This window comes from Pogoniulus pusillus, chromosome 11 (assembly GCF_015220805.1).
Source record: "Pogoniulus pusillus isolate bPogPus1 chromosome 11, bPogPus1.pri, whole genome shotgun sequence".
Taxonomy (NCBI): domain Eukaryota; kingdom Metazoa; phylum Chordata; class Aves; order Piciformes; family Lybiidae; genus Pogoniulus; species Pogoniulus pusillus.
In genome coordinates this window covers 26,113,232-26,139,639 of record NC_087274.1, presented here as the reverse complement: position 1 = coordinate 26,139,639, position 26,408 = coordinate 26,113,232, and the positions used below count along the sequence as shown (strand labels likewise).

At 44.7% G+C, this 26,408-nt stretch overlaps 1 protein-coding gene across 2 annotated transcripts in view; it reads left to right on the top strand.

Moving 5' to 3' along the window:
* Window positions 1-25,718, top strand: part of LETM1 (leucine zipper and EF-hand containing transmembrane protein 1) — a 33,256-nt gene extending 7,538 nt beyond the window's left edge. The window contains exons 4-14 of one of the 2 annotated variants that reach the window (XM_064151559.1): window positions 4,847-4,990; window positions 5,972-6,109; window positions 8,149-8,352; window positions 9,467-9,586; window positions 10,797-10,928; window positions 11,496-11,675; window positions 12,089-12,244; window positions 15,784-15,918; window positions 17,362-17,552; window positions 18,719-18,875; window positions 20,674-25,718. In XM_064151559.1, coding sequence (XP_064007629.1) covers window positions 4,847-4,990; window positions 5,972-6,109; window positions 8,149-8,352; window positions 9,467-9,586; window positions 10,797-10,928; window positions 11,496-11,675; window positions 12,089-12,244; window positions 15,784-15,918; window positions 17,362-17,552; window positions 18,719-18,875; window positions 20,674-20,823 — 1,707 coding nt within the window. In that variant the 3' untranslated portion in view covers window positions 20,824-25,718. The remainder of the gene's footprint in view (window positions 1-4,846; window positions 4,991-5,971; window positions 6,110-8,148; window positions 8,353-9,466; window positions 9,587-10,796; window positions 10,929-11,495; window positions 11,676-12,088; window positions 12,245-15,783; window positions 15,919-17,361; window positions 17,553-18,718; window positions 18,876-20,673) is intronic. The other variant, XM_064151560.1, reaches the window with a different exon arrangement.
* Window positions 25,719-26,408: the final 690 nt, after the last annotated feature.

The following is a 26,408-nucleotide window of genomic DNA, read 5'->3' as shown; positions in this document are numbered from 1 at the left end:
GAGGTCTGGAGCACCTCTCCTGTGAGGACAGGCTGGGAAAGTTTGGGCTGTTCAGACTGGAAAAGAGAAGGCTGACAGCAGACAGCAGCCAATCCAATGGAGGCATTGCTCACCAATAATCACAGGAGGCTGTACTGATGTGAGAGGTAATTATGCAGTGCCAAGGAAGAGGATCTGAGGATGGGGTTAATGAGGACCGCAGGCCTTCCTCAAGGAGCTCTTTTGGCTTGTGCTGGCTTATTGAGAGTTTTGGGAAATGTGGAAAACCAAGTGAGAGAAATTAATTCATGCTTTCAAGCAGAATTAGAAATCCAGCAGAGACCAAGGCTGGAAGCATTGGTTTTCCTGCCTGCTTCATGGGCACTGAGCCATACTGAGAAATTACACACACAGGAGTAAAAACGGGGTAGCATGGAAGTACTGCTGATGAGAGATCAGGACTGTGTTCTGGGAGGCATGAACCTGTGGAAGTAATACTTGATCTGGGACACAAATGTGTTAGTCCATCAATAGATGGATTTAATCATTGGATTGCCCTTTACCTTGACCACTGGTGATCACAGAGCTGGCTTTCCAGATGTACATGGTGCTCTGCCATTTGGCCTTCCTAATGTGTTTATTTTGGATGCAGTGTGAGCCATTATCCCAGAATTCCAGCAAGGTGGGGGTTGGAAGAAACTTCTGGAGATTATCCAGTCCAACCCCCTCCCTGCTAAAGCAGTGTTGCCCACAGGAGATTGCCCAGGATCACAATATCCAGGTGGGTTTGGAATTTCTCCTGGGAAGAAGACTCCACAACCTCTCTGGGCAGCCTGCTCCAAGACTCCATCACTCTCACACCAAAGTTTCTGCTGCTGCTCAGATGGAACCTCCTGGGTTCCAGTTTGTGCACAGTGCTCCTCATTCTGTCACTGACATGAGTCTGTCCCCATCCTCTTACTCCCCACGATTCTTCCTCGGTCTTACCTGATGGTAGCCTGTCCCTTACCTAACAGTGTGTCCATTGTGTGCAATCCAGTGCAGATGATACAAAGAAAATCCTACTAAGAATTACATGAATTTTTTTCTCAATCTAGGTTTTGTGTTGTCTTTACATAGAGGTAGAGGGTCTCCTATATCTTGAACCCAGGGTCAGTGAAAAGCAAGCTAGCTGAACAAACCCCTTCACAAGTGCTTTATTTAGGTAGCCTTATTTCTCTGTTTCACAGAATCACTTAGGATGCAAAAGGCCTTTAATATGTATCAAGTCCAACCATTAAGCCAACATTACAGCAAAACTCAGCACTATACACACCTTCTCAACACCTTCAGGGTTGGGGATTCAACCACCTCCTGGGGCAGCCTGTTCCAGTCTTTGGAAACCCTTTCAGGGCAGAAGCTTCTTCTGATGTTCAACCTAAAATGCAGTGAGGTTCTGGGGAAGGGAGCAAGGAGATGCTGGCACTGCTGCTGGATGCTTATGTGTGTGGGAGCTGTGTGCATCCAAGCTGGGACATGGCTCCTGCAGAATGGAAGTTGTCAGGCTATGTTGGACATTTAACAACATGAAGCATTAAAACACATGATGCTTCTCATGGAGAAAGAATGATTTTTGGATGAGTTTGTCTCTTCTGCAGTGTAGACCTGTCATGCCTGATGCAATTCCTCTTGCTTGGTAGCAGGTGGCATCCATTTGTGTGCTTCAGCAAAGAACCAGTGTTGTAGCCAAGTCTCCTCCTTATTTTTGAGGCTCTTTCCTGTCATCCTTTTAACTTGTTACCAGGGAGAAGAGACCAAACTGTTTCCAACCTCCTTTCAGGTGGTTGTAGAGAGGTCTCCCCTCAGCTTGGTCTTCTCCAGGATGAAGAACCTCAGTTCCCTCAGCTGCTCCTTATGGGACTTGTTTCAGTACTGTTCATTTTTCCTCAGTTCAGCCTTACATTGTATTATACTGACTGATGGAAAGAAATCTTATAACTTGGATGCCAGATTAACTACAACTCTGCAGAAAAAATCCCAACCAGCCAATCATAAAACTGTGAGATGATCTTTACGTTCCCTTCCAACTCAAAATCATTCTATTCTACTATAAATGTGTGAAGCTGCACATGAACTGACAGAGAGAAACCTAATCTTCCCCCAGAGTGACAAATGAGTTCTTTCTGTTTGCCCTTTCCTTCCTCTTTGGAGGCAATAATGGAAAGATAGTCAAGCAATCTAACCACATCAACAAGCTATTGCAGCCTGGCTAACGCTGAGGAGCTGCTGCCCGTGGAAACCAAAAGGTGTTTCCACATTTGTGCTTATACAGCTACTGGTAGGGTTTGGATTCAACTGGATCACATACCTACACTTGGAAGAGAAGGCAGGAAAAGGTGAAAATGTGCCAAATATGATACAGGCTTCTGAGAACTAATTGTTTTTGTTGGAACCCAGGGGAGGTTGGTCTCTTCTGCCTACTAGCAAATGACCAGATGAGAGGAAATGACCTCAGGTTGCCCCAGAGCAGGTTTAGGTTGGACATTAGAAGAAACTTCTTCCCTGAAAGGGTTCTCAAAGACTGGAACAGGCTGCCCAGGGAGATGGTTGAATCCCTATCCCTGCAGTTATGGAAAGAAGCAGAGCTGTGGTGCCAAGGGCCATGGTTTAGCCCAAGCTGTGAAAGTTAGAGAATGGTAGAACTGGATGATCTTAAAGGTCTTGAGCAACCAAAATGATTCTGAGTCTGTGAAACAAACCTAAAATAAGGTTTAAAAGTGTCTTGGTGTCTCCAGGACAGTAATGCTGCTATGAGAAAGGCCAGTGTTAAAGTAAAACTGTCCAACTTTTGGATTCCCTCTGCTCCTTTTGGTGCATATTTACTCTGTCTATGTATGTGTTTCTGGGTCAGCTTTTGGTGGATGCATGGTGCACCTTCACATTGTGGTTGCATGTTCAGCATTCTTCAGCATGTGCTGATGCACCTTCATCACTTTTCATACCTTGCCACAGATTAGCTGAATCCTGTTGTAAAACTCCTTGGATCTGGATTTTGCTTGCACTTGCTCTCTGAAAACAAATCCTGCAGGGAAATAGGGTCCATACCGCACTCTGCAAACATTGTAAGGGAAAATGTTCTTCTGACTTAAGATTTTCTTCCAGCCTGTTTTACATCTATTTGAACACCCCTGCAGCCATTTTTCCTTCAGTTGCTGGAATGAATGGAAAAATCTTGGAGTCTGTAAACAATGGACCAAAGCATCCCTTCTGGGAAACCGCATTTTTTTCCTTATACACAAATTAAAATGTTGAGCTGTGGGTCTGTGGAGTTTATGCATTGCTCAATCAGCATTGAGGATTTGGACTGCTTTTAGGCTAAGAAAATGATGGTTGAAGTTTTATTTGGTTTGTATTCCAGCATAATAGGTCTGGGGACATGCAATCTGTACTGGTTGCTGCTGGTGTTCCCCTGGATTGGTCTGAGCTGTGGGGAAGGGCTGTGTAATGACATTTCTGTTGCAGGTTTTGCCAGTGCTAGCTGTCTTTAACAAACTGTGATACTGAGGTGACAGTAGAGGACCATGCTCTAGGTCTAACCCTCACTCTCTGGTTCAGAAGCTGACTTAATTCCCCAGAAATGATTATTTGCTCTGTAAAATGACATGGAATCAACTAAAGTCTGCATTCCCCAGTATAAAACCAAGTTACTTAACTTCCATCAGGTGCTGAAAGAATTTGTCCAGATCTGGGTCCCCCAGCACTAGAATGATGTGGAACTATTAGAGTGGGTCCAGAGGAGGCCTCAAAGATCATCAGAGGGCTGGAGCAGCTCTGCTGTGAAGATAGGCTGAGATAGTTGGGGGTGTTCAGCCTGGAGAAGAGAAGGCTCCAGGGAGACCTTAGAGCAGCCTTCTAGCATTTGAAGTGGGCTACAGGAGCTGGAAAGGGACTTTTGACAAAGGCATGGAGTGACAAGACAAGGGGTAATGGCTTCAATCTGGAAGAAGCTGGTTTGAGACATGAAGAAATTCTTCACCATGAAGGTAGTGAGGCACTGGAACAGATTGCCCAGAGAAGCTGTGGAGGCTCCAAGCTTGTCAGTGTTCAAAGGCAGATTGGATGGGACCCTGAGCAAGGTGCTGTGGTGGAAGATTTCTCTGCCCATGGCAAGTGGGAAATCTAGACGACCTTTGAGTGTCCCTTTCAACTCAATGCAGTCAGTGAATCCTGAAGGTCCTTTCCAGCTCAAACCATTGCAGGATTCCATAATTTGGGTGTAGAGAGACCAAAAGGACAGTATGTTTGCAGTTGAGGATTCAGTAGCTAAGGCATGGAGGCCTCAGAGGACTGCTGCTCTGGAAAAGCAATGCATGAACAAAGGGAATCCAGCAAGCTGGGCTCATTACCCTGGATTTCAAACTCCATTGCAATTGTTAGGAGGCAGAGGGAGAGGCAGCTTTCATTTTCTTCTTGATTACTTAGTCCGTAGTAGCTCATGCATGTAAGAAGTGGTGGAGCACAAATAAAGATGAATAAAAGGACTTAAGCAGCTTTAAGGACAACAAATGACCACCTCCTGTTTTCAGGTGCTTTTAAGAGGTTTAAATGAGATACTTGTTCAATAATCCTATTGAGACACAGCCAGGCCTTGGAAATGCTTGCTGGAGTGTTGAAAAGTGCTGAAACTCTGTCACTCTGCTGTGTAACAACCTGCAGATACAAAAAACTCACTTCATCACATCATTTTGCTGTGTTAAGTTTAAATTTCGTGGATGGGAAAAAGAAATACATGTGAGTTAAAGTAATAATGGTGATATAAAGTGGTTTGGAACTAAGTGGTTTTAAGTTGTTCTTCTTGACTCATTTCTCTTTCTCTTTTTCCTTCCAGTTTCTTCGAATATGTGCCGACCTTTTCCGCTTGGTCCCTTTCCTTGTTTTTCTTGTTGTCCCTTTTATGGAATTTTTGCTTCCAGTAGCTCTTAAGTTGTTCCCTAATATGCTTCCCTCTACGTTTGAGACAAAGTCTAAGAAGGTAAGCAGGCCTGAATTTATCAGCTGATAATCTGGTGGGAAAAATAAAAGCAAAACAGATCATTGGTTTTGTCTGTATTTGGATAATTCTTTGGTTTACTTTGTTGTTTTGATGGCCTTATTGTTAAGATGGAATAAGGAACCACAGAGTCCCCACCTGGAGTACTTAATAATGAACCAATCCCTCTTGCAGTACTGCATCAAGTTCTGATATTCCCAGAACAAGAGGAACTTGGAGCTGCAAATATGATTAGAGGGCTGGAGAACCTTCCCTATGGGGACAGGCTATAAGAGTTGGGGCTGTTCAGCCTGGAGAAGAGAAGGCCTCAGGGACACCTTAGAGCAGCCTTCCAGTACCTGAAGTGGGCTACAAGAAAGCTGGATGGGGACTTTTTACAAGGACTTGGTGTGATAAGATGAGGGGCAATGGATTGAAGCTTGAGGAAGGGAAATTTAGACTGGAGATTAGGAAGAAACTCTTGACAGTGAGAGTGGTGAGACACTGGAAGAGGTTGCCCAGGGAAGTTGTGGATGTCCCCCTCCTTGGAGATGTTCAAGGCCAGGTTGGATGAGGCCTTGAGCAAGCTGGGCTAGTAGGAAGTGTCCCTGCCCATGGCAGGGGTGCTGTAACTGGATTATCTTGAAGGTCCCTTCCAACCCATTCTGTGAATCTTTTGTTGGAGGAGACCTTCAGTGTCATTCAGTCCAACTCTTGACCCAGCACTGCATGGTCAGCACCAAACCATGTCCCTATGCACCAGGTCCACACACTGAACACCTCCAGGGATGGTGACTCTACCACTTCCCTGAAAATGGTTTAGTGGCAATGGTGGTGTTAGGTTGATCATTGGACTTGGTCTTAGAGGTCTTTTCCATCTGAAAGAGTTCTGTGACTCTACATGATTTGTCAGAGGGCAGAAGAAGGAGTTTTTAGTGTGTCTCTCTGGAATGAACTTCTGCATCAAAGTGTTTCTTTTGACAGGAGGAAAGATTGAAGAAAGAATTGAGAGTAAAGCTTGAACTGGCCAAATTCCTTCAAGACACCATCGAGGAGATGGCCTTGAAAAACAAAGCAGCCAAAGGAAATGTTACAAAAGACTTTTCAATGTTCTTTCAAAAGGTAAACAACACTAAAAGATGGATTTGCCTTTTGGACTGTGGGAATCATCAGATCCCTTGATTCTCTTTGGTCTGGAGAAACAGAATGTGGTTGGGTTTGGGGGATTTCTTTTTTTGGGGGTGTTTGCATGTATTTGTTTTTTGGGAGACTGCTTTTGGAGGGCAGTTTGTTTTGGAGGGATTTGATTCTTTTTGAGCATTTGGGGTTTTTTTTGGGATTCCTTTTTTGGGTTGGACTGGATGATCTTGAAAGGTCTCTTCTGACCAAAGGTATTCAGTGATGGTGCTGTGTAAGTTACCTCAAGTAATGATACTGGTAAGCTTTAGCAGTTGATACCTGCTTGCAGAGCCCTTGTATTGTGAAGCTTCTGTGCCCTTATCACTGTTCTTCGTGGGCAGAAGATGCTAAATGGTTAGGCAGAGTGGTTGGTAGCTAAAGCACTCAAACTGCAGCCTCTGGGAGCAGGCCACTGCTGTGCTTCACGTTTGGAACGTTTCATTTTCTGCTGAAAGAACTGCTTCTGAGAACTCGCACTTGGCAGTTGATTTCTGTGGAAATTGATGACCTATCGGTGCACAGGTGGTGGAGGAAGTCCCAACTTCCTCTGATGACTAAAAAGAGGTTTCAAGCCCTGCATTTCTTATATGTGGGTGTACTTTTTACAGTCAAGTGTTTCTCTCATTGATCTCATTTCACTTAGATGATAAATGTCAGAGCAAGACAAAGCTTTCATGTTAAACACTTTTTTAGCTGCTTCTACAGTGAAGTTTTTGGTGCTGCAGAAACCACTCATTAGGGGCTTAATATGTTGGTTCTCCAGTCCTCTGATTATCTTCCTGACCCTACTCTGGAGTGGGTCCATAGTAGGTCACAAAGATGATCAGAGGGCTGGAGAACCTCCTTATGGGGACAGAGTGAGAGAGTTGGGGCTGTTCAGCCTGGAGAAGAGAAGGCTCAAGGGAGATCTTAAAGAAGCCTTCCAGTACCTGAAGTGGGCTACAGGAGAGAGCTGGGGAGGGACTTTTGGCAGGGGCTTGTAGTGATAGGATGAGAGGGAATGGGTTGAAGCTGGAAGAGGGGAGATTTAGAGTGGAGATGAGGAAGAAAGTAAAAACACTTCTGGTAATCCTTACTGTAGCCTGAAGGTGTTAAATGACTGAAAGGACTCCATTATGAAATTGTGCAGGTTTTGGATTCAGTGATCTCACCAATGAGTGATTTATTCCTTGCAGTAACTTCAGGTTGCATTGAGGTGGTTCAGAACAGCTGGGAACTGGAAGCAAACCAGTATGGAACAAATGTGATTGTGGGGAGAATGTAGTTAAGCAAGTGTTAGAATCCTTGTTTCACAGGGAGACCAACACTGCAAAGTCTTGGCCATTGGTTGAACTTTTCATCTTCACAGGGTGATGCTTTTAATGTGCTTCTGTGTTCAGTAAGGATAGCACTAGGAAGAATACTTGCCAGTGTAATTTCTCTAGTGGCTCTTTATTTGCTCAGATAATGTTTTTTCTTGAGGTATCCAATGGCAGTGCCAGCTCAGACCTACTCCTTTGTGTGCAAATGCATCTAATGTTGGGTCTGGAAGAGTAGGTTTAGATTGGATGTTAGGAACAAGTTATTTAGCATGAGAGTGCTGGAACACTGCAACAGGTTGCTCATGGAGGTAGTTGAGGCCCCATACTTGGGCATATTTGAGGTCAGGCTTAACAAGGCTTGAAGCAGCCTGATTTAGTGGAGGATGCCTCAGCTGACTGCAGGGTGGTTGGACTAGATGACCTTTGGAGGTCACTTCCAACCCAAACCATTCTAAGATTCTGTTCTGAAGTGTTGTTGGGAACTACCAGAACTGTCAGGTCTTTTGCCTGCTAAAGAAGTTGTTGAGTGTCATTAAAATTTCTTCCATGTCTTCCTTGTGCTCTGTTTCCTATCCCAAAACTGAAGCAAAGTGCTTGACAAAAATGAGAATGTCATTCAAGATAATACTCAACCATAACAACTGCTTTGACAGTCTTTGTGTGTCTGTTTTCTTCTTCCAGATCAGGGAAACAGGTGAACGACCCAGTAATGAGGAGATCCTGAGGTTCTCCAAACTCTTTGAAGATGAGTTGACTCTGGATAATCTAACCAGACCTCAGTTGGTGGCACTTTGTAAACTGTTGGAACTTCAGTCCATTGGGACAAACAATTTTCTCCGCTTCCAGCTGACCATGAGGTTGAGAAGCATAAAAGCAGATGACAAAGTGAGTTATTCTGATGCGTGCTTATTAATGATGTAGACAGGGGAGAGCAATGAGTGTGTGTGGATAGATGTGTGAATTTTCTTGGAGCTAACTTGGCATGAAAAGGCTTCAAATCAGAAGAGAAAGCTTCATCTTTTTCTGTCTACCCCTAACTGCAGTGGATGTGCTGATATGACAAAGGAAAGCACTATGGAACTGTCACTTGGCAGGGAGCTGGTGGAAATGTTAACTGGAGAGAGACTGACATTGCCAGCAGTATAACATGGCACTGGGTGTAGAGTTCTGCACCTGGGAAGAACAACCCCCTGCACTAGTACAGATCAGGGGTTGACCTACTGGAAAGCAGCTCTATGGAGAGGGATCTTGCAGTCCTGGTGGACAGTAAGTTCTCCATGGGACAGCAATGTGCCTGCATGGCCAAGAAGGCCATGGGTATCTTGAGATGCATTAAGAAGAGTGGGGGCAGCAGATCAGGGGATGTTCTCCTCCCACTCTGCTCTGCCCTGGTGAGACCACATCTGGAGTATTGTGTCCACTTCTGGGTTTCCCAGTTCAAGAGGGATAGGGATATACTGGAGTGAGCCCAGCAGAGGCTACGAGGATGATGGACTGGAACATCTCTGTGATGAGGAAAGGCTGAGAGACATGGGATCAGTAGCTAAAGAGCAGAGGGCAAGAGGGTGGGACTGGGTTCTTTTCAGTGATATCCTGTGATAGGACAGGGGGCAGTGGACACAAACGAACACAGCAAGTCCCATCTCAACATGAAGAAAAACTTCTGTGCTGTGAGGGTGCTGTAGCCCTTGAGCAGGCTGCCCAGAGAGATTGTAGAGTTTCCTTTTCTGGAGGCTTTCCAGACCCATCTGGATGTGTTCCTGTGTGACCTACCACGGGTGACCCTACTCTGGCAGGGGAGTTGGATTTGATGATCTCTGGAGGTCCCTTCCAACCCCTGCCGTTGTGCGATTCACTGTTCGACAAGTGGAGGCTGTTTTGTGTTGTCCCAGCAGCCTCTAGTGGCCGTTGGGAAAACGGCAGTTTCTGGAGGTGTGGCGATGGTGGCTCTTCAGTTTTGAGATGCTGGATACTAGAGTTTGTTCTGCACTTTGTACAGATGATTGCTGAAGAAGGAGTGGACAGCCTGACCGTGAAAGAACTGCAGGCAGCCTGTCGTGCCCGAGGAATGAGAGCTCTTGGTGTGACAGAGGAGCGTCTCAAGGAGCAGCTCAAACAGGTATCCTGCTGCAAGGCTGAACTCCCAGACTCCACTTTACCTCCTAGCTCTGATTTTTGTTAGGATTCTGAGAAATCATTTTAATTCTCTTCTAATTAAAGGCTTGGTTGAAATAGCCCTTCTCTTTAATAAGCTTTTGACACGTGTGCTGTGTAAATATGTAGTAGCAATGGGTTTCTGGCTTTTAGCTTGGCTGTAATGTTTTGCTGATGCAAATTAGATGTTTAGACTTATACATGTCCAAAGTCTGCTTGCAATTCATGGAGTCACAGAGGTTGGGCAAGGCCTGTAAGATCACAGAGTCTAACCATTAACAGTACCAAGTCTGCTGCTAAATCATGTCCCTCAGCACCACTTCTACACATCTTTTAAATACTTTCAGAGATGGGGACTTCACCACATCCTTGGGAAGCTTGTTCCAGGGCTTCCCAATGTTTAACTTAAACCTCTCCTGGCACAGCTTGAGGATGTTTCCTCACATTGTTTTCACTTGTCATCAGGGAGAAGAGACCAACCTTCCTCCAGCCTCCTTTCAGGGAGCCGTAGAGAGTAATGGGGTCTCCCCCAGCCTCCTTTTCTCCAGTGACTAAACACCCCCAGTTCCCTCAGCTGCTTCTCACCAGACCTGTTCTCCAGATTCTTCACCAGCTTCATTGCCCTTCTCTAGACTCACTCCAACCCCTCTTGGAGTGAGCACTCCAATACTGAACCCAATCCTGCAGATGTGGCCTCAGCAATGCCCAGTAAAGGGAGACAATCCCTACTCTGGCCCTGCTGGCCACACCATTGCTGATCCAGACCAGGATGCTGATGGCCTTCTTGGCCACCTAGGCACACAGTGGCTCATCTTCAGCCAGCTGTCAACCAGCACCCCTAGGTTTTCCTCTGCTGGGCGGTCTCCAGCCACCCTGGTCCAAGCATGGAGTGTTCATGGGATTGTTGTGACCCTGGTGCAGGACCCAGCACTTGGCCTTGTTGAACCTCATACAATTTGCTTTGGCCCATCAAACCAGCCTGGCCAGATCTCTCTGCAGAGCCTCCCTACCCTCAGCAGATCCACACTGCCTCCCAGCCTTCTGTCATCTGCAGACTTACTGAGGAGGCCTTGATCCTCTCATCTCTTATTTACTCTTTTGTCTATACTTGGCTTGATCCATTAAAAAAGAGAAGAGTGCAGATGTTGAAGATTTGTTTTGTGTTTCATTTTTAGTGGTTAGATCTGCACCTGAACCAGGAAATCCCAACATCATTGCTTATTTTATCCAGAGCCATGTATCTGCCAGATACCCTTTCTCCAGCTGATCAGCTTAAAACAACACTTCAGACCCTACCAGAGAGTGCTGTGAGTATTGATGGGCAGAGTCTCGAACTTTCAGCATCATCACTCAAAATCCATTCAGAAAAGCAGATGTTCTTGACTCCTTTTTTTTTCCTTGAAGAGCTAAATCATGAATAGATTTATTTGAGTGACCTTCAAGCACAGAAGTTGGTTATATGAGAAGGATCTGAAAACAAAACAAATAAAAAGCACCATTTCATTGCATGACAGCAGACAGAGATAGCATGAGAAGATTTAGAATGGTACTTAAATGAGAAACTCTCTATGCTCAGACTATATAAAGATGTTAATAGATGGAAATGTTCATGATGTGGAGAGAGAGAGAAGTGATCTGGCTAAATTAGTGGTTGTCTTAAGAGCACATTGAAGAAATATAGGATTTCAGGGTGGGGTTTGAGTTGTTTCCAAAGAGAGAGAATCATCTTTTTTCTGAGGCTCACTTGTGGGGGAGGTTGTGTCCATTAGCACACCTGTGGTACCTGTCTCAAGAAGGGTATGTGCTCTTCCTCCTTTATAAAGACATCAAGCCATGCACACAGAGAATTTATTGACTTCTTACATTATTTTTAGGCCAAAGAGGCTCAAGTCAAAGTGGCAGAAGTTGAAGGTGAAAAAATAGACAACAAAGCACGTCTGGAAGCGACACTTCAGGAAGAAGAAGCCATCAGGAAAGAAAATGAAGAGAAAGAGATGGAAAGATTGTCTGAAGCTGCAGAGAAAGCCAAAGAAACCCTTCAGGTTGCAGCAGTGGTAAGTTTTGCTCTCAACCACTGAGAAATAGATGACAGTGATGTAGATTGAGAGTGGATATGAGGAAGAAATTATTTCCAGTTGCCCAGGGAGGTTGTGGATGCCCTCTCCATGGAGGTGTTCAAGGCTGGGCTGGATGAGGCCTTGAGCAGCCTGGTCTAGTGGGAGGTGTCCCTGCCCATGGCAGGGGGGTTGAAACTAGATAATTTTGAAGGCTCCTTCCAGCCCAAACCGTTCTAGGATTCTCTCATTTTGATATCAACCCCCTCAGTGTGTTGCAGTCTTTAAACATTGCCTTCTCATGTCTGCACCTACTTCAGCAGTTCTGTTTTGAGAAGTCATTGTTTGCTGATGCTAATACAGGTAATGTTATCCTTGTTTGAATTCAAACTTCTTGGGTTTTTCCCATGCAGAAAGAGGTGGATCCAGCAGTAGATCTTGAAGCAGCTGCTCTGCAAGTTAAGAAGAGCCCAGTGGCTATGGCTCCTGAACAAGAGCTGGCAAGGGCAGAGCTGGCAATGCACTCAGAAACCTTGAAGGATACAGCACCGGTGCTGGAAGGTGTGAAGGTAATCCATGTCAGCATTTCTCTCAGTGTATCTGCAGAATAACAACATCAGTTTGAAATGTTTGTCCTGGTTTTGCCTGGGATAGTGTTAATTTTCTGCCCAGGAGCTGGCAGAGTGATGTGTTTTGGAGTTAGTGTGAAAATAAAGTTGATAACACACTGCTGGTTTAGTTGGTGCTTATCCTGAATTGAGGGTTTCTCATTTCCCCTTTATCTGCCAGTGAGGGAGGTGCACAAGAAGCAGCAATCTTCTTTTTTGGGGTTGATTTCTTCCCCTTTTTCATTTTCATTACTATTGTTGTTATTTCCTCTCTCTTTTTATTATCTTCTTTTTCATTATTATTTTTACTGCTTATTATTGTCATTTAGTGCTTTGGGCATTTATTTATTTTTTTATGGTTGTTATTACTGCTATTATTTAATATTATTTATTATGATGCTTTATTACTAATTTATTTCAATTATTACACTGTTCTTAACCCACAAGTTGCACTTTTGTTCTTTCTTTTTATTGTCTTCTTTTTCGTTACAACTTTTACTGCTCCTGGTTTTCTCTCTTTTTAAGAATTATATTCCTTATTCATGTCATTTAGTGCTTTGGGCAATTTTTTTGTTTCTTTTTGGTTTTGTTTTTTAATTACTATTTTTATTTATTTTTATTTATTTTATTTATTTTTATTTATTGGGCTCCTCAATTCAAGAAAGATGTTGAGATACTGGAATGTGTCCAGAGAAAGACGATGAAGCTGGTGAGGGGCCTGGAACACAAACCCTATGAGGAGAGGCTGAGGGAGCTGGGGGTGTTCAGCATGGACAAGAGGAGGCTCAGGGGTGACCTCATTGCTGTCTACAACTACCTAAAGGGAGGCTGTAGCCAGGTGGGGGTTGGTCTCTTCTGCCAGGCAACCAGCAACAGAACAAGGGGACACAGTCTCAAGTTGTGCCAGGGGAGGTTTAGGCTGGATGTTAGGAGGAAGTTGTTGGCAGAGAGAGTGATTGGCATTGGAATGGGCTGCCCAGGGAGGCTGGTGGAGTTGCCATCCCTGGAGGTGTTCAAGCAAAGCCTGGATGAGGCACTTAGTGCCATGGTCTAGTTGACTGGCTAGGGCTGGGTGCAGGTTGGCCTGGATGATCTTGGAGGTCTCTTCCAACCCGCTTGATTTTATGATTTTAGTTATTCCACTGTTTTAACCCACAAGTTGCATTTTTGTTCCCTGATTCTCCTGCCCACCTCAGCAGCAGACAGGGAGGAGCAAGCAAGCAGCCATGTGGTGCTAAGTGACCATCTGGGCTTAACCACAACAACATTTTAATCAGAAAAATACTTTCCATTTTCCTGGGCAGCATCCTGATCTATTTGCTATTATTCTAACCTTGTTTCCTTTAGAATGCTGCCAAGGAGGTTTTAATAGTAGTAAGCAAATGGAATTAATCCACACTGGACTCACAGTGCTGTGTGATGAGATAGCTGTGACAGTGCAGCCACTAGGAGAGCCATGGGAGGGAGGCAGACTCCGGGCCACAAGCAGAACTTCAGCAGCCCCAGCTGATGAAAGCAAACAAGAAGCGGAATCGGGTTACAGTGTGACCTGTCCCCAGAAGATGCTTCCAAAGGTTTTAAATCCCATGGAATGCATTCTTGCCTGTTAGAGGAAAAATGTGAGGCTGCCAGCTTCTTGAAGTTAGATGATTTTGTTTGAGGCAGAGGAATTTGTTCTCAAGCTGTGCCACTTGTTTTTGTTTTTTAGTAAAGTTAACTATTGTATTAAATTCAGAAGTGAGGCTGATGCCTTGATACTAACAGTGCAGTGAAACTCTGAGCTGGAGAAGCTGGATGCATACTTTGTGAGCTTGGTTTCATTGTGGAGTCACCACCCTCCTGCTCTGTGTTTCTGGCATCCTTTGCCTGTGTCTTTCTATACTCTCCTTACAATCACAGAAGCAGAGAATCAGTTTGGTTGGAAGACCTTTAAGGTCATTGAGTCCAAGCATTATTTTGGTTTGTGGCTGCTTAGAGTTTAGCTATTCAAAAGAAAAGCTTCTGTCTGAGTAAGATTAATGTGCTGACTGTAGCTGGTATTAGGGGATTTTAGTGGTTTTGAGGAATCATTTTGAAATCTTAATTTTTTAGGCATTCAGTGGGGGTTAGATTTTTATTCTCAGCTTTTCAAGAGGCAGATATGCTTTGCAAAGCTTCAGACTGGAAGAAACTGGATTGAGATGAGGTATGAGGAAGAATTTCTTTCCCAGGAGGGTGGTGAGGCGCTGGAACAGGTTGCCCAGAGAAGTTGCTGAGCTCCAAGCCTGGCAGTGTTCAAGGCTAGGTTGCATAGGACCTTGAACAAGCTGCTCTGGTAGGAGGTGTCTCTCTCCTTGGCAGGAGGTTGGAACTAGATGATCCTGAAGTCTCTTCCAACCCAAACCATTCTAGGATTCTCTCACAAAGATGATTGCAGATAGCTTTATTCCAGCTCAACACCCTGAACTTTACTCTGCAGATTCTTGGGTGTGATTTCTTTCTCCCGTGAAACATTTTACAGTTGTTTGGATTTTTGCCCCAATAAAGGATGAAGGAAAACATTCTTCAGTGACACAATTAGTACAGAATTTCAAAGAGCCAAGGCCTACAGAATAAATCATCTTAACTGAACTTTCTACTGGTGCACTTAAAACTTGGGTACCACAGCAAACTAATACCCCTGGGATTTAAGATCTTTGCATTAGACTGCAAGTGGAGACTGACCTGTTGGAGAGCAGCACAGAGGAAAGGGACCTGGGGTTCTGGTGGGCAGAAAGGTGACCTCATGGTCATTTAATGTGCCCTTGTGGCCAAGAAGGCCAAGGGTATCCTGGGGTGTATCAGAAGGGCTGTGGCTAGTAGGTCAAGAGGTTCTCCTCCAATTCTGCTCTGCCCTGTTGAGGCCACATCTGGATTATTGTGTCCAGTTCTGGGCCACTCAGTTTAAGGGCCTCAGGGAACTGCTCGAACAGCACAGAGCCCCAAAGCTGCTGAAGGCAGTGGAATATCTCCCTGCTGAGGACAGGCTGAGGGAGCTTGGAGAGAGGAGCCTGAGGGGTGACATCATCCATGTTGATAAAGATGTGCAGGGCAGTGTCAGGAGGATGGAGCCAGGCTCTGCTCAGGACAAGGGGCAGTGGGTGCAAGCTGGAGCAGAGGAGGTTCCACATGAACAAAGGAAAGAACTTGAGGGGGACAAGACACTGAAACAGGCTGCCCAGAGAGGTTGTGGAGTTTCCTTCTCTGAGGACATTCAAAACATACCTGGATGCATTCCAATATGACTTCTTCTAGGTGACCCTGCTCTGGCAGTGGGATTGGGCTTTTGAGGTCCCTTCCAACACATAACCTCCTATGACTCTGTGAAATGTAGGTCTCTATGTTAACCTCAAAGTGTCTATGACCATACTGACTCCAAAGATGCAAAAAGAATCTGGATTCTGTCCTGGTAGAAGACCCAAAATATTTGAGGAAAATCCCACATGTGTCTTTCACTGATTTGTAAATATTTTCTGTGGCAGGGTGAGGAGATCACTAAGGAGGAGATCGACATGCTGAGTGATGCTTGCACCAAGCTGCAGGAACAGAAGAAATCACTAACAAAGGAAAAGGAGGAGCTCGAGGAACTGAAGGGTGATGTTCAAGAGTACAATGAGGTGAAGTAGGGGGGCTTGGAAGTTACATTTTTAATTCAGTTACAGCATAAATGCCCCCAAAATTCAAAGATCATCTGCTTGGGTGTGTTTTAGATAGTAGCTGAGGGAATAAACTGTGTGGGACACTGCAAAGCCTTGTTTGTGGGACATGTTTAAAGCCAAGGTAAACTCACTGGAGTAGTTCCCAATAGATGAGCATCCTCTCACTCCCAATGACGCCACAGGTGCTGAGTAACTGCTGCATGCTGCAGTTCTTTCTTACCAAGCATAGATGTCAGTATTGCAGGTGATCTCGAAGGCCTCCTCCAAACCAAGCCCATCTAGGATTCCCTGTGAAAAATAACATTGAAGGGGTTGTCCTGGTTTTGCTAGGATAAAATCAATTTCCTGTTCAGGAAAGTTGGATTCTTTGAGAAGACTACAGGTGAGAACAAAGCTGAGAGCACACTTTGTGGCCAGTTGTGGTTGGGAGTGTCTCTAGAGTGATCAGAGTCTTTGAGCTGGCCAGCTGCTAAAGCTCAGAGCAGCAAAAGCCAGGATAGTTGACCCACAGTAGCAATCAGAATTACTCTGTACTATAAATTATAATTTATGTATTATAACATCATAGTTTATAAATTAGGGAGTTTCCTGGGGGTGACCTCCTCTGATGGTTGCCATCTCTGTAGGGTCTCACCCATTCAGCTCCTGAGGCCTATTTGCTTTGACCAGTATAAGAGGGACATGGAGCTGCTAGAATGGGTCTAGAGGAGGACATGAAGATGATCAGAGGGCTGGAGCACATCCCCTGTGGAAACAGGCTGAGAGAGTTGGGGCTGTTCAGCCTGTAGAAGGGGAGACTCCAGAGAGACTTTAGAGCATCCTTCCAGTACCTGAAAGGGACCTACAAGAAAGCTGGGAGGGACTTTTTATGAGGGCTTGGAGTGATAGGACAAGGGGCAATGGCTTTGAGCTGGTCGAGGGGAGATTCAGACTGGACATTAGGAAGAAATTCTTTCCAGTGAGGGTGACAAGGCACTGAAACAGGCTGCCCAGGGTTGCCTGTGTCCCTGCCCATGGCAGAGGAGTTGGAACTGGATGATCTTGAGGGTCCCTTCTAACCCAAACCATTCTATGAATCCTGCTGTCCTGGAGCTGTTGTGCTCCAGCGTTGCACTGCTGAGCATAACTCTGTGAATGTTAGAGAGGCTTTATTATTATTATTTCACTGTATTAAATCTATTTCCATTACCGGTTTCCCTTTGTGGGGAGGTGTTGGGGGACCACTGAGAGGTAGAACAACTGGCTGAAGGCAGACAGGTGCATGAAAATGTGTGAGATCTTTCTTATTCTGGTTCCAGTTTGCCTTTCTTTGCCTCTCATTCACAAATGGCTCCTGTCTCAGAGTCAGTTGTGCCTGTTGTGAAGAATTCACCCCAACAAAAGCTTTTCTCTCTCTTGTAGGATTTGCAAGAGATAAAAGAACTCTCTAAAGCTGGCCAGGAAGAGGCTGTGGAGGAGTCAAAGGCAAGCAAGCGACTGACCAAGAGAGTGAACCGAATGATTGGTCAGATAGACAAAATCATTAATGAACTGGAGACTAACCAAAAGACAGTGGATGTGAAGCTGGACAGTGGGGCCAGTGCTCCTGCTGGGTAAGTGACACACTGACTGTGTTTCTGATTGTTCATCTTCAGCCTCACTTTTGTCTAAAATGTGATTTAAAAGGAATTGGCAAGTAAGATGTTGTTGGAACAGGCTGCCCAGGAAGGTGGTGGAGTCACTATCCCTGGAGGTGTTCAAGAAACCTGTGGGCTTGGCACTGGGGCCATAGTTTAATGGCCATGGTGATGTTAGTTGATGGTTGACCTGGATGATCTTAGAGGGTTTTTCCAGCTGAAACAGTTCTGTGATTCAAATGTTAAGATGATTTATTCTAAAAATAGAATTCATGAAATTGTCCTGTGGAGCTTCTCTCTTCTAAAGTATTTTAAACGTGGTTGGAATGAGGAAGGCAAAAACCAGATGCACTTCCCAGGTGCTAGTCCTGAGTGGGTTCTGAAAGTCAGAGAGTCAATTAATATATCACTGTCGTGTTCAGTGATGCAGGTGAAATCCTGCCTTTGGTCCTGCTCCTCAGGCAGTAGGTTGGCCCTGATAGAGAAGATGTGCAGCAGTTTGTGGAGCATGTTCATGTTTGGTGTTTGTCAGTAGTGAGGAGAGAAGGGCAGTAAGGTCTGGTGTGTCTCTGGAAAGAACTAGAACCACACAGAATGCATCAGGTTGGAAAGGACACTCCAAGGTCATCCTGTCCAATGCCCCTGCAGTCAGCAGGGACACCTCCAACTAGATCAGGTTGCTCAGGGCCACGTTTAGTTTGAGCTTGAAAATCTGCAGTGGGGGGCCTCAACCACATCCTTGGGCAACCTGCTCCAGTATTTCATCACCCTCATTGTGAAGAACTTGCTGTTGATGTCCAACCTAAAACTACCCTGCTCCAGTTCAAAAATGGGAGAACAGGTCTAACCATGGAATCCTAGAATAGTTTGGGTTGGAGGGGACCATCCAGATCCATCTAGTTCCACTCTCCTTGCCACGTGCAGGGATACCTCCTCCTAGAGCAGCTTGCTCAAGGCCCCATCAACCTGGCTTTGAACACTGCCAGGCATGGACCCTCCACAGCTTCTCTGGGCAACCTGTTGCAGGTCCAAACCACTCTGGAATTATAAGTACTTAATATTGGTAGAAATGAACTGCAGTGACTTTCAGTGGTGCTTTTTGTTGGCTGTGCTCCTTTGGAGTAACTGCTTGCCATGTACAGAATGTGCTTCCTCTCCAGGGAGAATCTCATCAGCATCACTGAGCTCATTAATGCCATGAAGCAAATCCAGAAGATTCCAGAGGAGAAGCTAACCAGGATTGCAGAGGCACTGGATGAAAACAAGGATGGCAAAATCGATATAGATAATGTTGTAAAGGTAAGTCTGTGGAGCAGTTGCAGAAAATGAGGCTAGCCAGCCTCCAGACATGTGTCCCTCTTTCCACAGGACAAGGGAGAATGGTTTGAAGCTGTAGGAGAATAAGTTTAGACTGGAGCTTAGGAAGAAGCTCTCCAGTATGAGGGTGGTGAGACTCTGGAATAGGCTGCCCAAGGAGGTTGTGCATATCATAGAATCAACCAGGTTGGAAGAGACCTCCAAGATCATCCAGTCCAACCTATCCCCCAGCCCTATCTAGCATGTCTTCTCCCTGCGAGTGTTCAAGGCCAGATTGGATGAGGCCTTGAGCAGCTGAGCCTAGTTGAGATGTGTCCCTTCCCGTGGTGGGAAGGTTGGAGTAGATGATCTCTGAGGTCCCTTCCAACCTGAGCCATTCTGGGATTCTGTAATTTTCTCTGCACTTCTCCTTCATTCTCTCCTTTCTTTTTAACATGATCAATTTAGAGATGAAACTTACTTCCTTGCAAACAATTTTCCTGCTCAGTACAGACACTAGCACTTAAACTCTGCAGCTGGAAAAGACAGCATCAAGCCTTTTGAAGCAAGGGGTTTTTTTTGTCTCTCTGGAAGTTGTTACAGTGGTGATTGTCTCCCTGCTCTGAAAGAGCAGCTGGACATTTTGCAGCTCAGGTAAAATGCCCTTCTGAATTCTGCATGGAACACAGAATAATTCTAGGAACTGGAGGAGCTATGCCAAGAACTCAACTTGCACACACAAAAAAAGCTATCTCGAGGAATTTGCAATCTGCTAAATTATTTGTTCAGCTTGCTTTCAGAGAGACATCTACCCCCTTCCACCTTGCAGGCTCTGTCACTTTGTGTCTGTTTAGCACACTGAGTTCTTCTTGATACAATTAAACCTATAAAACAAATACTCTCTTAAATGCCATCTCAGCAGATGCTGAATCTGAGCTTTCCAGTGGAAACAGGCACAATAAATGGCTCTAGTTTGACTGATGCTTTAAAATGTGAGTCTTTGTGTGCTGAGGCCAAAATGTTCTAGAGATTTACTTGAAATTTTAGCTTATTTTTAATGCTCTGGATGTGTTTGAGGCACTGATTGTGGTTTGAATTTGTTTCATTTAAGAAAAAAAAAAAAGCTGTTTTTCTTGAACGTGAAAGAACTGAGGTGGTTTTGTTGTGTTTTGGGTTTTTTTTTCTTCTTGTTTTTTTTTTGGCCTGGCAAACATTTATGTTATGAAGTCATAGAATATTTTAGGTGGGAGGGCATCTTTAAAGGTCATCTAGTCCCAACAGGTGAGCAGGGACATCTGCAACTAGAGCCCTAAACAGCTTGACCTGGGGTGATGCCAGGGATGGAGCATCTCCCATCTTTCTGGGCAAACTGGGCCAGGGTCTTACAACCTGAGGGATGGCAAAGATACTGTGATACTGTGATACTGTGAACCCTCCTTGTAAAAAATTGCTCCTCTTCTCCAGTCTGAATCTCTCTTTTAGTTTCAAACCATGACCCCTTGTCCTGTCACAACAGAACCTTTTAAGGAGTCTGTCCCCAGCATTCTGATTGACCCCTTTAAGCACTGAAAGGCCACCAGAAGGACTCCCTAGAGCCTTCTCTTCTCCAGGCTGAACAGTCCCAAATCTCCCAGCCTGGCCTCAGAGCAGAGGGTGTCCACATTCAGATCATTTTTGTTTCTCTCCTCTGGCCCTGCTCCAATAGATTTGTGCCTCTCTTGTGCTGAAGGCTCCAGAGCCTTCAGTGTCTCAATCATGTAAAAACTGAATGCTCTGCTCATTTCCTTTTGTGTTCTTTTAGGTAGTAGAACTGATTGACAAAGAAGATATTGATATTGGCACCAGTCAGGTTGCTGAGATTATGGCACTGCTTCAAAAAGAAGAAAAACTGGAAGAAAAGGAGAAAGCAAAGGAAAAACATGATAAAGAAGCTGCAGAAGCAAAGAACTAAGCTTCAGAATCTGAAGCTGATCCCAACTGTAACCAAAACCTTGTCTATCTCTCTGTGTCTAATGGCTACATATGACTTGGGCTTTATGATTTATGGGAAGTGTTTTGAGCTGATTCTAGTAATAAATCCTAGCTCTGTTTTCTGACTTATGGAATGAAATTTCTGCTCATCAGAGAAGTGAGTTACTGTCATTCCATACAGATGAAAACAAACCCTGCTTCTTTTAGCAGTGCTCCTGCCCACGGAATCATCTATTTGTGCTCATTGTGGTACAGTGACCCATTACACTTGCAAGTTTGCTGTATAAATTAAGTGTAGCTATCATGGAAAAAAAAATGTTTCCCATTTCTTTTCTTTCAGCATTACATGGGGCCCAACCTTGCTCTGCTTCTACCTGTTTTTTTCCCCCTAAGGTTTTTCAGAATGGAATACAAACTTTCCCTTCAATATTACATATTTTGTAAGCTGTTAGTGGAGATAATGTGGCTTCAGAAGTAGCTTGCTGAGGTTTATTTAAGCTAAATATCACTATGCTGTTGCCTCACTGACAGAGAATGTGGCATTCTAATCACTTTTCTAGATTCATAAGGATTCATTTTTTTTCTATTGAAAGAAAAATAAAAACATCTACTTTTTTTCCCTAGAATGGAAACTTCTCATGAAGTTTGCTTCTTATGGGTGCCTTAAATTTCTTAAGACTAGGGAGTAGAGGGTGTTGCTCTTACTCACAATTCCATGAGTTAGGAAAGCGTTGGAATCACAGGAGCCTTTCAAATGGTTTCAGGCAGGAAAAGGAGTTGAAGTGTCTGTCTAAATAGCAGAAAGGGGAAATGTCAGTTGTGATCTCTTTCCATGTAGTCATTACAAATGAATTCTCTTCACATGTCTGATGATTTTCATCTGATGATTGCTTACTCCATAATTAGTTCTCTTGCCTCTCCGTTTTCATCTCAGGTTCAAAATCACTGAGCAGATGTAGTCAAAGGACATCAATAATTGGATCTCACGGTGCAGTCAGTGAGTCATGGCTAGTGGTGCCAACGCTTCAACTGCATCAGTAATTGCTTGTAGTTACTGTCTTTAGCTGTCTGATCAAACACTGACAGTAGGGCATGGAATCACAGAATGGTTTTGGCTGGAAAAGCCTGTTAATATCATCCAGTCCAACCATTCTCTCTAACTCTACCAAGGCTGGTGCTAAACTGTGGCCCTCAGCACCACATCTGCCTCTCTGAAGCACCTCCAGGGATGGGGATTCAACCACTTCCCTGGGCAGCCTGTTCCAGTCTTTGAGAACCCTTTCAGGGAAGAAGATTCTTCTAATCTCCAAGCTAAACTTGCCCTGGTGCAACTTGAGGCCATTTTCTCTTGTCCTTTCATTTGTCACTAGGGAGAAGAGACCAACCCCCACCTGCCTCCTCCAACCTTCCTTTCAGGAAGTTATGGAGAGCAATGAGGGCTCCCTTCAGCCTCTTCTTCTCCAGGCTGAACAACCCCAATTCCCTCATCTGCTTCACACAAGACCTGTCCTCCAGACCCCAAAAGCTCAACATTTACTAATACCCGTCCTTGGTAGTAAATTTTTCAGTTTAAACCCCAAAATACCAACTTTGAGCTGTCCCCATAATTCCTAGTAGTCTGAATTTTCCTCTCTTCCTTAAAATCTGCTATGAAATATACACAGTGTCAGTTGAACCAGCAGGGTAGTGGTTTGGGTTTCTCTTTTTGACCTTTATCCCTGAACCTTCTTGATTTTTTTTGTGCAGAAACAATGGCACTGTACACAGTGATCCTGAGGTGGGCAGTCAGTACTTGATGCTTTTAGTCACAGTTGCTTGTTTTGGTAGAACATGTTGACTCCCAAGCATATTTCAGCAGGATTCCATGTTCAGTATTTATTTAGATTGGTTAAATTATTTGTACAAAAAAAAACCCCCACAACTTTATTTGAATTTAGTGGAACAAAACCCAAAAAACCAAACCCCAGACCCAATGTTTTGATAGTCTCATGGCTTGCATGATGGACCATTGTACTTAGTTGTTGTTTCTAAAGCAAGATGTACAGTACCATGAATTCTAGAGAAGGGGTCAGTGTTTAGTTCAAGTGTTGAGTTCTTGTTCTGTGTAGTTTGCATAGAGCAAAGCAACTGACAGTGAATCAGATCCTCCTGTAGCTGAGGTGGGAAGTTGCTGTGACACAGCTGGAGTTGCCCAGCAGCTTTGGGGTTGCCATATCCCTAAAGAGAGGGCTGTTCAGAGAATCTTGCTTTGGGTTGGAAGGGACCTCCAAAGGTCATCTAGTCCAATCCCCCTGCTGTCATCAGGGACATCTCTACTAGATCAGGTTGCTTGAATATCTCCAAGGATGGGGCCTCAACTGCCTCCCTGGACAACCTCTTCCAGTGTTCCATCACCCTCATGGTGCAGAACATGTTCCTAACATCCAATCTACATCTCTAATTTCAAACCATTGCCCCTCACCCTGTCACTGCAGGCCTTTGGAAACATTCCCTCTCCAATCATGAAGGTTAGAAAAGGCCTTTTAGATCAAGTTCTTCCTTCTCTTTCTTCCTGTTCTCTTCCTTCCAACTGAGATTAACTGAAGACATTTCAGCATGGAAGTCACCTTGTAGCTTTTTGAAGGCAGGACTTTTGAGGCCAAGCCTTAGGTGAAAAATTGCAGAGTAAAACTCATTTCACCAACATACACTTGTTAAATTTACACTTCTACTTCAGAACTAATGGGCTTTGAAGTAGACTGAATTTTGCAGGTGCATGTCTTCAACCTGAAAGCAAGGTCTTAAGGAAGGAAAAAATGCTTGACATTGCTGAATTAAAGACACTCTAAAATTGTCTGCTACCTGTCATGGAATCTGAAACAGCCAAGAATTGTCTGCACTTGAAGGCGTGCAAGTTTAAACCAGGGAAGGAGCAGAAAAAGCTGTTCTCAGATAGTTGTTAATTAAAATTCTACAAAGCTTTACCTCTCCTTACAGTAAATTATCTGATTGTACTATTGGAGACTTAAGGCATTACCACAGAGTCCTAGAATGGTTTGGGTTGGAAGGGACCTTCACGACCGACTAGTTCCAGCTCCCCTGCAGGGATGCCTCCCACTAGAGCAGCTTGCTCAAGGCCCTATCCGTCCTGTCTTTGAACACTGCCAGGCTTGGAGCCTCCACAGCCTCCCTGGGCAACCTTTTCCAGTGCCTCACCATGTGTAGGGAAGAATTTCTTCCTCATGGCTCATGTCAATCTAAAACCTAAACTTTGCTGCTGTTCTTTTTCTGCGATCTCTCTTCACTTAATTTTTCTGTGGATTAAACAAGGAGGGAGTCAAAACAGCTGCTTCTTTGCCGTTTTTTTATTTAAATGGAGAATGTTCTGATCAGAATGGTTGTGATACCTTTTACTGAGCATTTTGAGGCTTTTGGGTTTGTTTGAAATTTGGAGTGTTATGAAATGGCACCAGGTGAGGTGAAGCATTTCATGAACACAAACTGGAGATGAGGAAGAACTTCTTCCTAGTGAGGGTGGTGAAACACTGGAGCAGGTTGCCCAGGGGGGTTGTGGATGCTCCCTCCCTGGAGGCTAGATGAGGCCTTGAGCAAGCTGGGCTAGTGGAAGGTGTCCCTGCCCATGGCAAGGGGTTGGAACTGATGATCTTGAAGGTCTCTTCCAACCCAAGCCACTCCATGAAATGTCCATCACAAAGATCATTCTGAGCCTGGCATTCAACCAGAGCAATGAAGGAGAGTTCTGATGTTGAAAGCAGACAAAGCCATAACAGCTGGACTTGAACTTTCAACACCTATTTTCCAAGCTTAAAAGCCTTCAGAAGCCCTCAGTGATTCCCATTTCCTTTTGAACCTTCCTGAGCAGCTCTTTCCAGGTGATACATGCAGCTCCAGCAAATAGGTGACTTGGCTTCAGATAACGCTTTGCTGTCTTTTGTGTTGACCAAAAACCCCTAAAGCTGCAGGACTTTCTGAGAAAGGATGGCTTGGAGTGTACAGTAGCAGCTCAGAACTTCTTCCTGAGTGAGGATTGCAGCAGAAGATGTAAATATTTGTTTAAATAACTCAAAGGCCATGGGAGATTTTGGTGAGCTGGTGACTTACACAGGCAAAGCCTCTAAGCTCAGAGTCAGGTCATGGTCAGGTAGGGTTGTAGATTCCAGTCAGAGCAGGTTGATGATTCTAAACTATTCACAGGGAAGGGAAAATATCAAAAGCTTTCAACAAAATCTATTTACCAACAGGGAAGAGACGTAAAGCAGGATGTCATTTCTTTTCCCCCTTCAAAACAAGCAGGTTGCAGGATCTCTGTGATGGGAAAAACCTGGCTTCCAGTTCATATTAGCTCAAAAAACAAACATGTTTGTTTTTCTACTGAGATTCCTGTCCCTGGCAATAAACCTGCCTACAAATTAAGAACCAGGACACTGATTTCAGAGGTGGTTTGTCAGCAGGGCTGCAGGCAGGTGGAGAACCTTCTCTTGGCAGGAGACTACCTTCCAGCCAGGCTTGGTCTGCTGGCAAGAGCGAACATCTTTTCTACAGCTCCAAAATCCTTGTAACTTTCTATGTCCAAACCTTGCTGACTACTGAACCTTGAGCTGCTTCAGCACGTACTGCAACACTTTTCAGTCGTTTCTATCAAATGATTGGGTATATTTAATTACAAATAAAGATTCTTTGTATGGATCCCAGGTTTTTGCTTTTTGCACTCGGAAGAATTTCAGCCCAGGTTGTGAAATTTCAGTTGAAAATCCTGTGTCTGTGCTCTGAGCATACTGGTCCTGTGTTTGCCATCGCCCAGTATCAAGTTTTTAAGTTAATTGGAGCTTTGTGTCCTTTGTTTAGTTCTAATAAAAGTGTCATTTTGAAACCTCATTGCTCTGCCAGTTCTCTGTTAGTTGTGATTCTTGAAGCGCTGATTTATTGCTGGCCAGAGGAGATGCCAGGCGCAGAGCTGGGCACTGGTGAGCTGTTACCACTGAAACGTGGGGTAGAGAAAGGCAAGTGAAGGGCAAATCTTCAAAGCAAGGTGGGTGGTGTGGGATCTGGAGGGGTGTTAATGCTTGGAGCAAGTGTTGGGTGTGGTTGGCTGGTCCAGTGGATTGTGCTCAACCATCCTTCCTAGTGTGCAAGTGGAGAGCTGTGTACTCTTCACTGGAAGGAGCTAATGGAAAGGTTGAGGTCCAGTCCAAACAGAAATCACGGCATCGCAGGGTTGCTTTGGCTGGAAAAGACCTTTTAGATCATGGATTCCTCCAACCATTAACCCAGCACTACCAGGGCACCACTAAACCATCTCTCTCAGCACCACACCTCCACAGCTTTGAAATCCCTCCAGGGATGGGGATTGCACCACTGCACTGGAGCAGTATTCCCACAGGGCTCCAGAGGAAAATGTTTCCCTGTGAGAACACTCAGACATTGGAATCATTTCCCGGGGGAAGCAGTGGAGTCCTCTACACTGGACAGTTTTAGGATTCATCTTGACAGAGTGCTGGGCCAGCTCACTGCAACTGCACCATCACCTAGAAAGGCTGGAGCAGGTGATCCTCGTGGTCCCTCCCA